The sequence below is a fragment of the Pelmatolapia mariae genome, linkage group LG12 (genome assembly GCF_036321145.2).
Source record: "Pelmatolapia mariae isolate MD_Pm_ZW linkage group LG12, Pm_UMD_F_2, whole genome shotgun sequence".
Classification (NCBI taxonomy): Eukaryota; Metazoa; Chordata; class Actinopteri; order Cichliformes; family Cichlidae; genus Pelmatolapia; species Pelmatolapia mariae.
The window spans coordinates 22,477,674-22,492,948 of NC_086237.1; the positions used below are offsets into that span (position 1 = coordinate 22,477,674).

At 41.7% G+C, this 15,275-nt stretch overlaps 1 protein-coding gene across 2 annotated transcripts; it reads left to right on the forward strand.

Annotated features, from left to right (window-relative positions):
• The first annotated feature begins 1,876 nt into the window (after window positions 1–1,876).
• On the forward strand, window positions 1,877–14,714 carry plekha2 (pleckstrin homology domain containing A2). 2 transcript variants are annotated; one of them, XM_063489802.1, is made up of 11 exons: window positions 1,877–4,456; window positions 4,587–4,643; window positions 5,053–5,101; window positions 5,231–5,328; window positions 6,447–6,578; window positions 6,757–6,846; window positions 6,934–7,002; window positions 7,172–7,242; window positions 8,903–8,966; window positions 10,467–10,544; window positions 10,734–14,714. In XM_063489802.1, exons 1-11 carry the CDS (start codon window positions 4,181–4,183, stop codon window positions 11,103–11,105), a joined length of 1,356 nt encoding a protein of 451 aa, XP_063345872.1. In that variant the 5' UTR covers window positions 1,877–4,180; the 3' UTR covers window positions 11,106–14,714. The 2 variants fall into 2 exon arrangements, with proteins under 2 accessions (XP_063345872.1, XP_063345871.1); XM_063489801.1 differs by having other exon boundaries at window positions 1,880–4,456; window positions 10,662–14,714.
• Window positions 14,715–15,275: the final 561 nt, after the last annotated feature.

Below are 15,275 nucleotides of genomic sequence, written 5' to 3' on the forward strand. Positions count from 1 at the left end.
GCAGTCGCCACAGGATATGAAATCAGTGAGGTAGGTCTCCGTCCTGAGGCAGGTCATATGACGTGCAACCACTTCCTCTTAACAGGAGGACACAATTTTGCCGAAAGCAAGAAAAGTGAACACAGAATCCCTCCTGTGAATGTAGATATTTGTTATTTCAGCACTTACAAAGGTGTTGTGCTCAGATCCAGTAGAGACTTTACATGTGTGAAAACTTTAAAACCAGATTCTTGACTAAACTTGGGGTGAGATGTTGAAACTGAGAGGTCAGGTCAGTTCACCTTTTAAGCCCTCTTTTTTTTTTAATCACTCAAGAGTTTCATCACAGACCTCAATTGTGGTCACTTTTGTGTAAAGGTGGAATAAAGCAGGCTTTAAGCATTTTATTAGAATACGGTGAGCTTCTTTACATCCTGTGGCAATGTCAGATGGATGACTTATTATTTTACACAACATTTAACACTGAAGTTGCTGTTTTGCAAGTTAGACATATTTCAGATACTTGCTAAAGTTTTATCTATGAGCTCTTCAACTTAAGTACCCATAGAAACTGCCAATAAGGTAATGTGTTAAGTTTAAAGTCTGAATTTCCATGAACACCTTTGACTGACAGCCTTAAACTCCTCCACACTTGCATATATTTGCTTTTGATGTGTCTGCTTTAACTTTGGATGTTTGTCTCTGATAGCACTGGGCTACACTAGTGCTTTGTCGTTGTGCTTCAACGGTCGTGCTTCGGGATATAAGGTTAGTAAATTATAAGTCTGATAACCACAAATGCTTTTTCATGGAATATGTTTTGCATATTTTTGTTGCACGGGATCACATGCAGCTACAACACTCAACTCTTCCAATAGCACGCACTAATCAGCATAACCGACCGTTTTCTCTTTATCTAAATAATGCAGGACTTTCATGCAGGCGTGCGGCTGCTATTGATGACACTGTGTCATGTGACACGAGAATTTATGGGGTTAAAGGTCTGCAGAGGAGATCTATCAACAAATACACTTACAACTACACGACGAAATTGATTTTTTTTTCCCTTTTTAATGTGTGAAAGCGTTTGAAACAGCATTTTAAAGGGTTCCCGTGAGGCAGTTATCTTTAAATTTGAACAACAGCCCCGCTTTTGGTGGAGAACCTTTAACTTTAGGCTTACTTTATATATATTTTAAAGCACCAACTGTTTTTGGCATAACATCTCGCACCTGCCAGCCTCACCTACCAGCGGTAATGACACTATGAGTCTTGTATTCCTGTTTATCCAGGTTTACACTCCCTTCCCTTTCAGCTGTTCTGTGTGAACTACCGGGTTCATCTGAGCGTGTGCGTCTCGTGTTTGTCCCAGCTCTCAAAATTGCCACACTTTTTTTTTTTTTGCAACTTAAAACTGAAGATAAAAGTAGAGTGTGTGTGTGTGTGTGTGTGTGTGTGTGTGTGTGTGTGTGTGTGTGTGTGTGTGTGTGTGTGTGTGAGAGAGAGAGAGAGAGAGAGAGAGAGAAAAAAAGACCTGTTCAGATTAAAGCAGCAGCAGACAGGAGGAGGAGGAGGAGGAGGAGAGCCCTGCTTGTGCTCAGGGGACGCATAGATCACATCCGGGGCTGGTTTATTCTAATAACGAAACGTCCAACCCGGAAAAAAAGGACAAGTCTTCTGTAATCGGATCACACAAACAAATTGAAGAGGGTGTCGGAGTTTCACGCACGCCGGTCTTGCGAACATCCACGGCTTATTTTAGGTTTTAAAAACTTTATTTAGCATGCTTCTGTTCACCAAACTCGCGTCTCTCTCCGCTGCTTCGTAGCCCTGCGGGGCGCTGGCTTTGGCGCACGCCGACTCTCCATAGCGGGTAAGTTAAGTCGACAGGGGTACTTTGTGTGTGTGTGTGTGTGTGTGTGTGTGTGTGTGTGTGTGTGTGTGTGCGCGTGCGGTACAGTAGGTGTGGCTGGCCGTTGAGTCGTTGGATCTGGTGAGTCAGTGCAGGTCATCTGAGCTGAACAAATGTAATGTCTGTCAGGTGTTGCTGAGTAATTGCGCCTGATCACATTTTGACACTTTTCATTGCATGCTCATAATCACGTTGGACATGCACGCGCATGGCAGTCAAGCTTGGTATCCAGGGGCGTGCTGCACGCAGCTGCTTTTACTGTCAGTTAAACGATTTGCTCGATTAACTGGTCCACAAAATGCCAAACATCTTAAAATAGCGCTCCAGACTAGACGAAAACCCCCCAATTGTGTTCCGGATTTCAAGATCCGGATTTCTGCTTTTGTATAATCCTTTAAGATCATTTTATTTATTTATTAAATTTTACATAAAAGTGATTGTAGGGAGTGTTGAAACTACTTGGGTGAAGATTGTTTGATGAAACAACGAACTGTATTTTTATTTTTTTTTATTAAGGAGCTATTCACCGTTTTCACACCTCAAAGTTAACTCAAATGCCAGAGGAAGAACTACCGAGCCTGTCTTTAGCAGCTCTGGGGTGAACTTTGATAAATCTGAGAACAAAGTAAAGCATTTACCAGGCAGAACAAAAGATGCTGCAGTGCTGTAATAAGTCTGTAACAAGTTCCCCCAACGATTAAGAAGAACATGACTAAACCTCTCAGACATGCCACACATTGGTCTAAGAGATTTACTATCAGTTTCTGCCAGACTGTGTTGTGCTTGCACACAGATGAAGCAGATATGTAAAGGTGCTGTAGGTGGGTTTCACTTCATTACCTTGGATGTGGTATAAGTCAACTAATATCGCTGCTGTGATCTGTACATTCTGTTTTCCTGCACACAAACTGATGATTGCTCTGTTTATATTATCCTGCCACGTTTCAAAGCTAAGGTACTTGATAGAAATGTAAAGACAGTTGAAATGACATTTGTCAATGTAGTTTTGCCAAAGATGCCACAGCTTCGCCGCTGCTTGTCTTTATAATGGCTAAGCCAGATGTTTTCTGATGCCCAAAATGGTTTATTGTGCACATGGGTGCATGTGTGGGGAGTGTGCTACTGTCAGAGCTGACCTCTGTGGCATCGTTTTCATTTTTCCATTACACCAAGACTTTCTGCAGAGCGCCTCTGTATCTTTGACCTATTTAAATAGCAGCAGACTAACACATCAGAAGCACAACCCACTAATTTTTTCAAAGCAGTTTCAAAATGAAACATTTTCTTACCCATGAACTCAAAAATAGATTCACTGGAGATTCATCGGCACGGTGAAGACATAGTCTGTGTTTGTCTTCTGTTCCTCTGAGCGGGTTGTCTGAATATTTTCATGGAAATGTTGATAATTTCCATCTCCTGAAGGCTTCCGAGCCAGGACGAGCCCGTAAAAAAGTACTGGCAGGGCGCACGGCCATTCAGTCTTGATTATGTATTTTATATGACTGTCACGTTATAATTTTTGGTCTTGTATAAAAAGATCAGTCACAGATGTGGCCTAGTTTGCCATCATATTACCTTTGTGGCCTCATTACATTCAAGTTTTTCCATAGATTCAAATCTGGTAAAGTAAGGATCTTCCAAATGGATCTATTAATTTATTTGATTATTTATTTTACTGGGTGCATCCAACTTTGGAGTTTGTCTTTGTGATTACTTCACATTTAGTCGACAGAGATGCAAAAGAGGCTCCGTCAACAGTGAAAGTTCCTTTGGCAACTTAAGGAGGACAAGAATATAAATGAAGCCATAAGCCTTGTGGTTACCCATTAGAAAAATAAATACTATGAGATGTTTGCCAATTGATAAAATGTAATTGAAAGTCTATAGAGCTGAGGCTCTCTGAGCTGAATGAGCCTCAACTGTGTTGAGGAATCAGTCAGCAGCTTGGTGATTCACACGCATGGCATCGTTTCAATGAACACATCTCACCATCTTTCTCCCCCTCCTCTCATCTTCTTTCTTCCCTCCCTCGCTCCCTGCCTTTCCTCCCTCTCCTCTCTCCTTGCTCCTCTCTCTTCTCTGGCCAATGGAAATGTGCGTGTGTGCAGATCATGAGTGCAGTCTGTAATTTTTGGCTGTGGTGGAGGGCCTCAGCTCAGCCTCGGGCTTCAGGGTTTGCTGCACAGCCTCAATCACGTCACATGAAAAACTGCTGAGTGCGAGTGGTCTATTTCTTCCTGCGTGTGTGCGCGGATGCATGCTTGTGTGCGCTTGAACACTAAATGAAAGATGATTTATCTTCCACATCTGCCTGTCTTTGCCTCCTGTTGCTCCCTTCACATGTTGTCTCTCTTTGTCCATCCCACTCGAATCTTTCTCTTCCTAACTGTCCGTCTGTCCTCAGTGATATGTGATATCGACAGCATGCCGTACGTGGACCGGTTGAACCGTGTGTGCGGCTTCCTGGACATCGAAGAGAAGGAGAACAGCTGCCGCTTCCAGAGACGATACTTCATCCTTGACACGCAGGGAAATGCACTGCTGTGGTATATGGACAACCCTCAGGTGCTCCACATGCGCATGCACGACCCACACTTTCACAAATAGCAAGAGGAAATGAAATTGAACCAATAGTGGCCATATAACCTTGGACTCTGAGCCAACGACGAGTCTGTGTATTTGTGTTTGTATGCAGAACCTGCCCAGTGGAGCCAGCTCTGTTGGCAGCCTGAAATTAACCTACATCTCTAAGGTAAACCACTTTCATGACTGACTCCGCAGTGTGGTTGCATACAGTAAAGTCCAGCGCACCAACTTAGATATCTAAAATGCGAGCACACAAGAATTCACAGAATACACACAAATAGCATGCAAATTCGTGCAAGAGTTCATAGATACACAAAGAGGTCAGAGTTATCTCTAGTTAACGGTCACATGCAGCGCAGAGCTGAGGCAGACGCTGTGAAGTTTTCCAGATGTCAGCGCGCTCACTGAGGTAACCACAGATAATGACATCTGGCTCCTCTGCACTGCAGCGCTGACGGCTTCTCCCTGGACACTCAGTCAGATCTATGTCAAAAATGTGAATCTTCTATTCCTCTGTTTTTTTTTCACTCCTTTCAGTTTATATTCACATTTCTTTTCTCTTCTTCTGTCCTCAGGTGAGTGAAGCTACAACGAAGCAAAAGCCCAAGACAGAGTTCTGTTTTGGTGAGTTTTTTAGGGAGGAACAGAGTGACGCTGATGAAATGGTTCACAATCACATAATCTCCCATATGTGATAGTATTGTCCATTGCATTTAATGTGGTTATTTACGGAACTGATTTCTTCTCCGGCAGTCATCAATGCACTTTCGCGACGGTACTTCCTGCAAGCCAATGATGTGACTGACATGAGAGACTGGGTGGCTGCTCTCAACAAGGCCAGCAAGATAACAGTAAGTGCCGTTACATGAGAAAATGCTTGATCTAGCAGTTATTGGTGGTGTTGGGGTGGGGGAGTGGGAGTTGTTTCCACCTGAGTGCAGGAAGCTGCAATTTTGCTGCGGTGGGACTGAAACCAGTTCGACCCAGGTGGCTGCAAATGCCAGCCCGTTGCCCACAGATACCCCTTCTCACACACACGCGCACACACACACACACACACACATTGCTGAATGAGGAAACTGTGAATGTGCAAGAAGACGACTGATAACACAAACGTCACTGCGGTGAAGGTGTCAAAACTTGTTCATATGTATTTGCATAATATTTGTGTGAGCTCAATGAAATGTCCGGGAGCCTCGTTGATCAGTGATATTCAGATGTCTCCTGATGGACGGTAACAGAGAAGAGTGTTTCTCTGCCTCTCTCACCTGCTCACTGACACAGGAAGCGGCACTGTTCACTCCTTTTCACTTCCCCATCGAGGGCAGGGCTGCTCTGCCGCCTTTTTTTTTCTTTCATCTTTTCTTTTTCTTTTTCTGAGCGAGTGTAAAAAAGGAAATCATGATGTAATTGCAGGAATAAAAGTAGCACATGGGGGGGGAGTAAAGTTATTAAAATACATCTCTTAATATTTGTCTGTTTGAGCTAGATGTGTTGCAGTTTATTAGGAAATTATACATTTAGCTGAATGATTCAGCTGTATGACCAGTTTTGGGAAACTGTAGGCTAGATAACAGCTCTAAAAACAGAAAATGCAGCACAGCATCACACAGCCCTACTATTGTTTTTACTGTATGACCAGCATGCACCTGCAAATCTGTTGTTTTTCTTCTTTTCCTGCTCCCTACTTGATATACACCCCACGCTAACATTTGCGTGTCTAGTGGGCTTTATTTGCTTGGATACACTTGGTTGCGCTTTCGTGCATCAGTGGACTTTGAGAAAGCTTGCAATCTTTCATAGCAGATCACATTCGAGGTGTTTTTCAGTTATCTCTGCAGTAAAACAGTCACGGTGTTGTGGCGAGCGTATGACTAAGAAAGTATTCCCAGAGTGAGGAAGAGCGGCTGTGGAAATTAAACAATTAAGTCCTTTTATTTGCTCTCAGAGGTGTCCCGTCTGTTCACAGGTGCCTAAGTCTTGCCCTGCACCTGTGAGGCCTGATGTGACCACAGTGATCAGTGACGCTCAAGGAGGGAAGAGACAACAGGCCTACAAGGCTGAGATTATTGGCGGCGTGGTAGTGCACACTCCTATTCAGGTAAAATGAATAGGACACACACACACACACTTTTTTTTTAGCATTATAAGAATCAAAACTGTGGCAAAAGCACACAAAAATGCGGTGTGCTAAGCTAGTCTGAGTTATCGACAGTGGTGGTTTCCGTGACCATGATATCTAAAGTGATAATAAAGATGGTTTTCATGAAATGTTTCAGAACGACAATGAAGAGACGGAAGGGAGAGAGAGGAAGGGCAACAGGCCGGGTTTGCTGAGATGTGGTTACTGTGTTAAACAGGGAAATGTGGTGAGTCTCATAACAGGTTCAGACTGAGACTGAGTCTGAGTAAAAAACAGCATGAGTGTGGAAATGGTAATGTGGTATGTGTTTCAGAGGAAGAGCTGGAAGAGGCGGTTTTTCACCCTGGATGACAACGCAGTCAATTACTACAAGACTGAGTCGGTGAGAAACCAGGGTTTTCATGTTTTTGCCCCTTTTTCTACATGCTTAAGAGTAACTGTTATCTTTGTCTGAATATTTTTGTCCCAAAATTTTGAAAACTACAGTGTTATAGCAGCCAAAACATTAAAAAATAACTCACAATAATACAAAAACAAAAAATCTGTCCTAGGAGAAAGATTTTATCCGATCTATTCCACTGAGGGACATTCAGAAGGTGCATGAATGCCTCGTCAAGTCAGGGTGAGTAAAACATGAAAGTTGTCTGAGTCTGCCAGCATTTTTGCTTTCCCTCTGTCTGGTTATCTCTATACTATGTAAACAATTGTGAATACTTGCATGTGAGCAGATGATGCACTCTTAACCGGTTTTAAAGTGTTGCATTGCATGTATGGACAAGTTTATCCTTATCATCTTTACATGAGTTTCACAGGTTTTAAAAGGGGCCCTTAAATATAAGTTATAAATGGTGTGAACAAAGGTAGTGAAAGTTTGAAATAATGAGGTCAACATGTGATCGTTATGAGCCAAACGTGTAGGCTTCAGTCGGATCTAAACCCACAGTTTTTTTTCTACTCATAACTCTGTGAGCCTTCCAGAGAAACTCCTCTCACCTGCTGCCCAAACCTGCTGTTTGCCAGAGGCAGCTAATCAGAAGACAGCTGGCTCAAAGGGAGCAAAAACAAATAGCTTTAGACAGATGATAAACTGAGGAACTGCACCATTGCTCAGTATTAGGAAATTAGGTTACACTTTATAATACGCCCCATGACTAAAAGTGTAATTCCTCTGTAATTAAATTGTAATTTCAAATAAAAAAGTTCAATCTAATTATAATTCCCTACAAATGCTTAAAGGTAGGTAGACCACCAAAAGGTGCTAACAAGTCAGGATTTTACAGGAAACACTGAAATAATTGCACTGTGTAAGTAATTTTATGCCATACAGTAATTTTAAGTATTGCATAACTGAAATGCACTCCATAATATGGCCCGTGTCCCAAAAAGTACAGCATACTTACAGTTTAAGACAGGGAAATATTGTATTTTTGTCCATAAAATGACCAAGAAATTGCAAAATATCTAAAATTACTTACAGTATCATTTCTGTCTTTATGCACTACTTAGATTTATTTACAATATAATATTTTTTTGTTTCCTCTAGAAACCTGTCTTGTTACCCCCTTTTTATTCTAGTGTACCATATTTTTCGGACCATAAGGCGCATTAAGCGAAACAAGCATTAGCATTCATCCTCCAGCTTCACTGTTTATATTATGCTAGCGATCACGTAGCACATCATTATATACCAGCTAGTCCAATTTCAGTAACCCTACAAACGTCACTGCTGTTTTGTTTTCTGACTTCATTTATTTTGGAAGTTATAGCAGAGCTGTACGTTTTAATTTTTCCAGAAATCTCTCAGTCAGAACATGGTACATCATGTTTCGGTGGAAACTAGCGAGCTAACATCCTGCTAACTTCTAACTCTGTTAAATTTAATAAATTCTGTTTTCATGGATGCCTGGATGTTAAACTTAATTGTTACACCTGGTAAAGCATTGTACGTTTGACTTTGGGACCTGAAGCGGACGGAGTTTTGGACCCAGATTACTCCGAGGCTCCTGACTACGGTAGCCGTAATGCTCCGACAATCCATCAAGCGGTGCGGCTTCGTTGCTTACCAAAGTCGTACTAAGACATTTTTTGACATTGACATTTTTCTCCCTTAATAATTAGTCACTTTAGGCTTGAAGTTGAGCTTCAGTTGCGAACCTATTAGATTCATATTTATATACTTGCTGAACTTGAATGTATAAGTATTGTAAATGACACTGTAAGACACACTCTAGCTTTTGTCCCTTTCTTTAGCTGCTTTAAGTTTTAACTTTTGCATCCATCAGGGAGCTCCTGCTTAGAGACAACCTCTTTGAGATCATCACCAGTAACCGAACGTTCTACATTCAGGTAAAACCTTGTTCTCCTTTTGTATACAACACTCATTAAAAAAAGGCCTGCATTCATGAAATGAAGGGAATGTCCCTGTTGTATTTTTAGATATTTGAATAAGAACAGAGAAGCTCTGTATTCCCTGGTGACACCGTCCTGATCTGTCGACATGTTTTCTCTAAATGGTCTGCTGCTGAAGTGTGGCGCAGTCGCTTTTTTAAGGAGCATGCGAAGTTTGTTTTTGTGAAAGGGGCACAGCCATCTGTTACCATAACAACAATAATATCCGTTCCCCCTCCTCTCCCCCGGGAGAACAGCTGACGGAGGCGTTGGGGGCTGGATCAGATAGGAAGTGCGGGGATAGAGACAGACTGCAGGCATGAGCGCTTTTGTTTGTTTGTGCAAGGAAAAAAAAGGAAGTGTGAAAAACAAATAATAAACTGAAGTAAATAAGAACAGGATAACCACAACTTCTCATTCCGTGTGTGGACACTGTAATAAAAAGTGATCTAAACTAAAATAAAGATGAATATTGGAGTCCTTACACACCTTTAATAGCTTGAGGGCGGATAGTGATCTCCTGTCGTGCATTCTTTCCAAACATAAACGCATGACAATAAGTACAGTTACCACCGAGGATAATTTTTGAGTACTGTTCTAGCTTTTTTTCTGATAACATCAGGCAATTCCCATGTAGTGCCAAACCACAATAACAGTTGCCTTAAGGCGCTTTATATTATAAGATGAAGATACTACAATAATAGAAAACCCAAACAATCAGACGACCCCCTATAAGCAGGCAGCTGACGACAGTGGGAAGGGAAAACTCGCTTTTAACAGGAAGACACCTCTGGCAGAATCAGGCTAAGGGGTGGCGATCTGCCAAGACCGGTTATGGTTGGGAAAGGGGGACAGGAGGAAAGACAGCCAGAGATTATTAATGACTAATGATTAAGTGCAAAGTGGTGTATAAACACATAGAGAGTGAAGAAGAAGTGCTCAGTCCACACCAGCAGCCTAGACGTATTGTAGTGTAACTCAGGAAGGGTACGGGGTCATGTGAGCCAATCCTAAGTTTAAGCTTTATCAAAAAGGGACAAGAGTGTCCACGGTTGCCAGTTTGGAATTTGTCTGTGGAGCTTGCTCCAAAGACGAGGGAAGCTGAAAGCTCTGTCTCCCATTCTATTTTTATGATTAATATTTGTGTTGCTGTCAAACACCAGCAATATCTTTGCTGATGCCTCACTACCTGCTGAAGCGAGTTCTGGTGCTCTGCCTTTGGCAGATGGGTAATTTGAGCCTGGTTCTGTTGGAGGTTTCTTCCTGTTAAAAAGGAGTTTTTCCTTCCCGCCATTGCCAGGTGGTTGCTCATAGGGCATTGTTTGATTTTTGGGTCTTTACCTTACAGTACACAGCACCGTGTGATGACTGCTGTTGCTGCGTTTTGCCCTTATTAAAAGGCAGGTAACAGGCACAAAAGCTACCGCGAAACATAACATGGGCCCTTTCTCTCTATAGACAGACTCGCCAGAGGAAATGCATGGTTGGATCAGGGACATTCAGATGAAGATCCAGGATTTCAGGGGTCCCTCTAAGGTAACTCTGTCTTCAGAAATGGATAATTCTTTACTTCTAGCTGTAAGTTATTGGGAGAAAAGTGTAAATCCTTGCTTACAATTGACAGCGGGGATGCTTTTGTCTCTTTAATTGCAGGGTTTTTCTTTTAAACGTGCTTCTTCGTGCTATCGGAGTTACAATCCTTCCTCTACATCTCGTGGTTCGCAGAGTGAAGCAGATAAGAGACCTCAGCTGGTGAAGTCCTGCTCTGTGGCGCCAGGATGGCAGCCCTGGACACCCGTTCCATCGTGTGAACCGTCTATCATGGATAACGAGGATGAGGACAGCGCCTTCAGCTCTGTGCCACTCTCCTCTTCGTCCACCTCCTCATCTGCTTCCTCCTCCTCAAACTCCCTCTCTACCCAAAATCCTTGCCCCATCACACATCCGGCACCTTCGGCCAGTGGACTGGGGATGCTCACAGCATCTGCAGATGCGGCGAGCGGGCGTCGAAGGCACCGCTCGCAGCCTCAGCCTCAAACCGGCTGCAGCTTTCCCTTCAGCCTGGATGACGACAGCATCCGCACCACAGACGTGTAATCCAGAGATGTTTGAGGAGACTCCTGCGTGGGCTGTGCTGACACCTGTTTTTAAATGAATGTGACTCCTATTGAAGGGCCACTGTGACCATCTGCCTCAATGCCAGGCCATGAGCTTGGTGCCCCCTACTGGTGAAGTAGCACTTATACAGATGAAGGATGCACCCGGCTGCAGGAAGGCTAAGAGGCATAGTGTTTGTTGTACACAGGACTGTGAACAGATAAGACGGAGTGTTTTCTTTTTCCTTTTTTTGTAAGTGTAACTTCCTCTGAAAACTTGAATGATTTTGTTGATTATTGCCGACTGTAAAATGATGGCACACACTTTTCACTCTGTTGCTTTGCTTCTATCAGCAGGACCCCATTATCACCCCAGTTACAAGTGTTCACATTCACAATATATTTTTATGTCCAAGCTTGTTTTTGTGTTTAAATGTATCAGACGGTTGTGTTTCTTTTTTTTTTTTCTTTTTCTTTTCGGGCCAACAGTGTTTTCCTTCTTTGCTCTTGAGGGGCATCACGTGTGGAAAAACTTCACATAATAATTAACAAGCATTTTATACCTGTTGTCTTTCATGTGTTTCGCCATGAAAACCCTCAGAGGCAAGTAAAGGGGGAAAAAAATCTGGTGATCCATTTCTAAACCTGCTCTATGTTGTTTCTGCTCTTGTTTGTATGAATTAAGAATGGCTAACATTTTTTTACATTTCATTCACTTTTTGCTAAATGTCATCTATTTGCTCTGTCTTTCTGAAAGGCAGAGCAATAGTCATTTTAGCCACATTACGCCAACACTCCATTTTTAAAGCAGACAAAGCCAGACATGTTTTCCCTTTAGTTGGATTATTGTGTCTTAAAGGGAGCACACAAGTTCACCCATAGCTCGACACGCCTTCCACAACAGCAACTCTAAGGTACTAGGAAGATTGTACAGTTGATGCGAAGAAGAGTAACACTAATGACTGTGTGCACGATAACATCTGTATCAACACAATTTACTTCAGCTTGTGTCCGCTGGCATGTTTTTTTGCAGCATGCTGGGAAAACCCAACCCACCTACGTACGTCAAAAGAAAAGCAAGATGGGAACTTTAGATAAGTTCTTAAGACATAATATATGTGCTTTGTCTTTAAGAGTGGATTAAGAAATTAACATCAATGCTTTTAGCTTAGAACATGGCACAGTGGGACCTGTCACCCTCTCATGGCCAATATAAGTATTACAGAAATGGCAAAGGGCAGGATTTTTATTTTTTTTTTACTTGTTTTCAGTGAAAAAAACCCCATAGAAAAGCATGTTTTTCTCACAAAAGGTTTTTCTTCCAGCTGTTTTCCAACATGAGAAGAAAGTGAGTTGGAAAAATGGTTCTGACACTGGCAGCCTTTGCCTCTTTTTTTTAAATGTGCCAGAGCATTTTAGGGGGAAAATTTAATTTAGAAAATTAACCTTGCCAAACCAGCCCTTGTTTTTCATAAACCCGGGATGGAGAACAAGTTAGAGTTTGCAAATGGATCTCCGCAATTTTTTGTTCTTGCTTGCCTCTCAGGGCTTTCGTATCCACCACTATTAATATTAATACTTGGCTTAAAGATCAATTTTCAGTAAGCTGTGACTCTTCCGTTTGGTTTGAACACGGTACCATACTAATGCTGCAGTGTTTTCATGGTACTAATTTAGCTCAGTTGTTGGTAAAGCAGTTTTCTTTTTGCAGAATTATGTGGGAAGATTTGCGACTGCCTTGGGTAATGTTATCTGCACTTTGTTTCTTATTTTTACTTGTGTTTTTTTTCTTGTTTTGTCACAGCTTTCACACCATGTACTACAGTTTCCTCTTAGATTATGCCTTTTGTTTTTTTACACCCTTATTAGGTTCACCTTGAGATTTCATTGATGTGGTACCAGGTTTATTCCTGTTTCCGTTTTCTGAAGCTATGTGCACTCATCTGCCTGCAATTAAGCTTAATTTTCTTTCTTGTGAATAAAACAAGGCTTTTTATTTGTCTAGTTTAGGCTGTTTTTGATTTTTAAGGTTTACGATTTTCCCACTTTCTGCCATGTAATGCCTTGTATGCCCATACAGAGTTTAAACCTAAATACATTGTAACGTTAAGGTTATCTTTTGATCGAAGTGATGCTGGTGAGTCTTAAAAACTTTTTATGTGTTTTCTCTGTAAAGGGCGAAAATCCCCAACTTCCAAATATTCAAAGGGTCAGTGCCAGCACACTTGCCCTTTAACACTGTCACCTTAAAACACATGCATGACATATAGACACAAACACGAGTGTGCATGCACACGCCAATTGAGTGGCCAGAGGCTGAGTTAAGTGAAGTGTTTCACACATCCAGTGCAAAGTCCATTAGATAAATTGCCCTAAAACTCTGTCCTGACCTCTGTCCACTTCCCTCTGTACCTCCTAGGGCAGCTGTGCGACTGGTGAGGGTGAAATGTCTCCAACTGAACAGCTTAAATTGTGTCAGTATAGGTAAAAAGGCCCTCAGTGCTCGTGAAATGTCAGCTGTGTTGAAATGAGTTTTCAGTCTGTTAAAGACAAAGCTCCTGGAGGTAATGAGAGAAATCCAAGCAGAAACACGTGGCAGGAAAAGTGGAGATGAAGCCAGTGACTAAATTTTTACGAGGTTTAGGAAAGAAAGAAAAAATATAATGAAGTGAATAGGGGGTGACATTCTGGGGAACGTGTACCTGTGTACGACCTCCAGGTTTAAAAACCTCCTTAACTGTGGGGCTTGGCTTGGATCTGAAACTTGAAAGCAACATAGAAAGCTCAGAAGTAATCTGAGGAGTTTCTTGCCTCTCTGAGTTTGTTCATAGTTTGAGAAACAAAGAGATAAATGTCTGGAAATACAGCGTCATGGTGGAAGCCTTTGAGGTTGAACTTCTTTTTCCTGTCTGCACAAACATAACTTAAAGGTCACACAGCACTTCGGTCTGATGCCTGTGAGTGACAGGCAGCTATGAGGGCAGGCAGACACACTGCTCCCCTAAATGTTAATGTTCCCACATGAATGACTCTGTAGCAGACTGCACTCTCTCTCTCTCTCTGCCTCCTGCTCACATTGGTTACACTCTGGTGATTTTAAATGTTACAAAATAAAATTATTTCTCTCAGCAGAAATGATTTTAAGATTAAAGCTTGTTGTTGCTTGTACGCCGATTTGAGGAGTCTGTAAGTGATGGAGTTAAATACAGCGTGTTTTATTTGTTTCTTATGACATCTTATGATAATTATCTCTTATGCTACCAGTTATTAGTTCCCCGTTTGCAGAAGTTTACCACTAGAGGGAGCTGTGATACACTGCACTTCATTCAACATACTATGTGGCTGTCAAAACACTCAATGAGCAGCATGCTTGTAGTTCAGTGAGATTACATTGACTTGCTGTAAACCCCTTAAAAAGTCTGACAAGAAGCTGTAAAGCCTTTCAGCATTAAAGCACTGAAATAGTATTATAAATCTGAACAGTTGCAGCATTTTCCCATTGATTTTCACACTAATCGCCTGCAAAATATAAGCACAATAATAAAACCAAGGAGGGCAAATCATATCAAAGACTTGTTTAGAAAAGAAGTGTATTATCAGTAATCACAGACTGGCTGTATTATATAAAAATAAACACATTAAAACTAGAAAGACTCGGTCAAGTTTTGTTCTAGAGAAAAAATCATTTGCATATAAATTTGATTCTCCGGGGGTTTAAAAGTTACTTTGTGTTTTGTATAGCTTATAGGCCCTGAATATAATCCAGTGCAAAAATATAGACACTGTGGCATGAATATCCAAGTGGGACTTGAAGTTTATGTGTCAAGCTCTATTTCACACCCTTAAAATCTCAGAGAAGCTGAGCATCAAGACCTTTGATGGTGAGTGAGTTACCCACATAGAGTTTTGCCCACAGGTCAATAAACTGAGAGTGTTCATTCATTCATGGGTAACAGTGTTGCTCTGGAAGAGTGTGTCTGTGACACTACTTCTAATTGCAAGACTTTCTCGGGTTCCTATAGTTCAGATTAATAATAGCTAATAATCTGGATTAAACTAGTTAATGTGTAAAGAATAGATGTTTGTGTGTGTGTGTGTGTGTGTGTGTGTGTGTGTGTGTGTGTGTGTGTGTGTGTGTGTGTGTGTGTGTGTGTGTGTGTGTGTGTGTGTG

Coding starts and splice junctions, on each gene's coding strand:
- plekha2 (XM_063489801.1), top strand. CDS start 4,181: ATGATTTATCTTCCACATCTGCCTGTCTTTGCCTCCTGTTGCTCCCTT. Junction 6,579..6,756: donor TAGTGCACACTCCTATTCAG/GTAAAATGAATA, acceptor GAAATGTTTCAG/AACGACAATGAAGAGACGGA. Junction 7,003..7,171: donor ATTACTACAAGACTGAGTCG/GTGAGAAACCAG, acceptor AATCTGTCCTAG/GAGAAAGATTTTATCCGATC.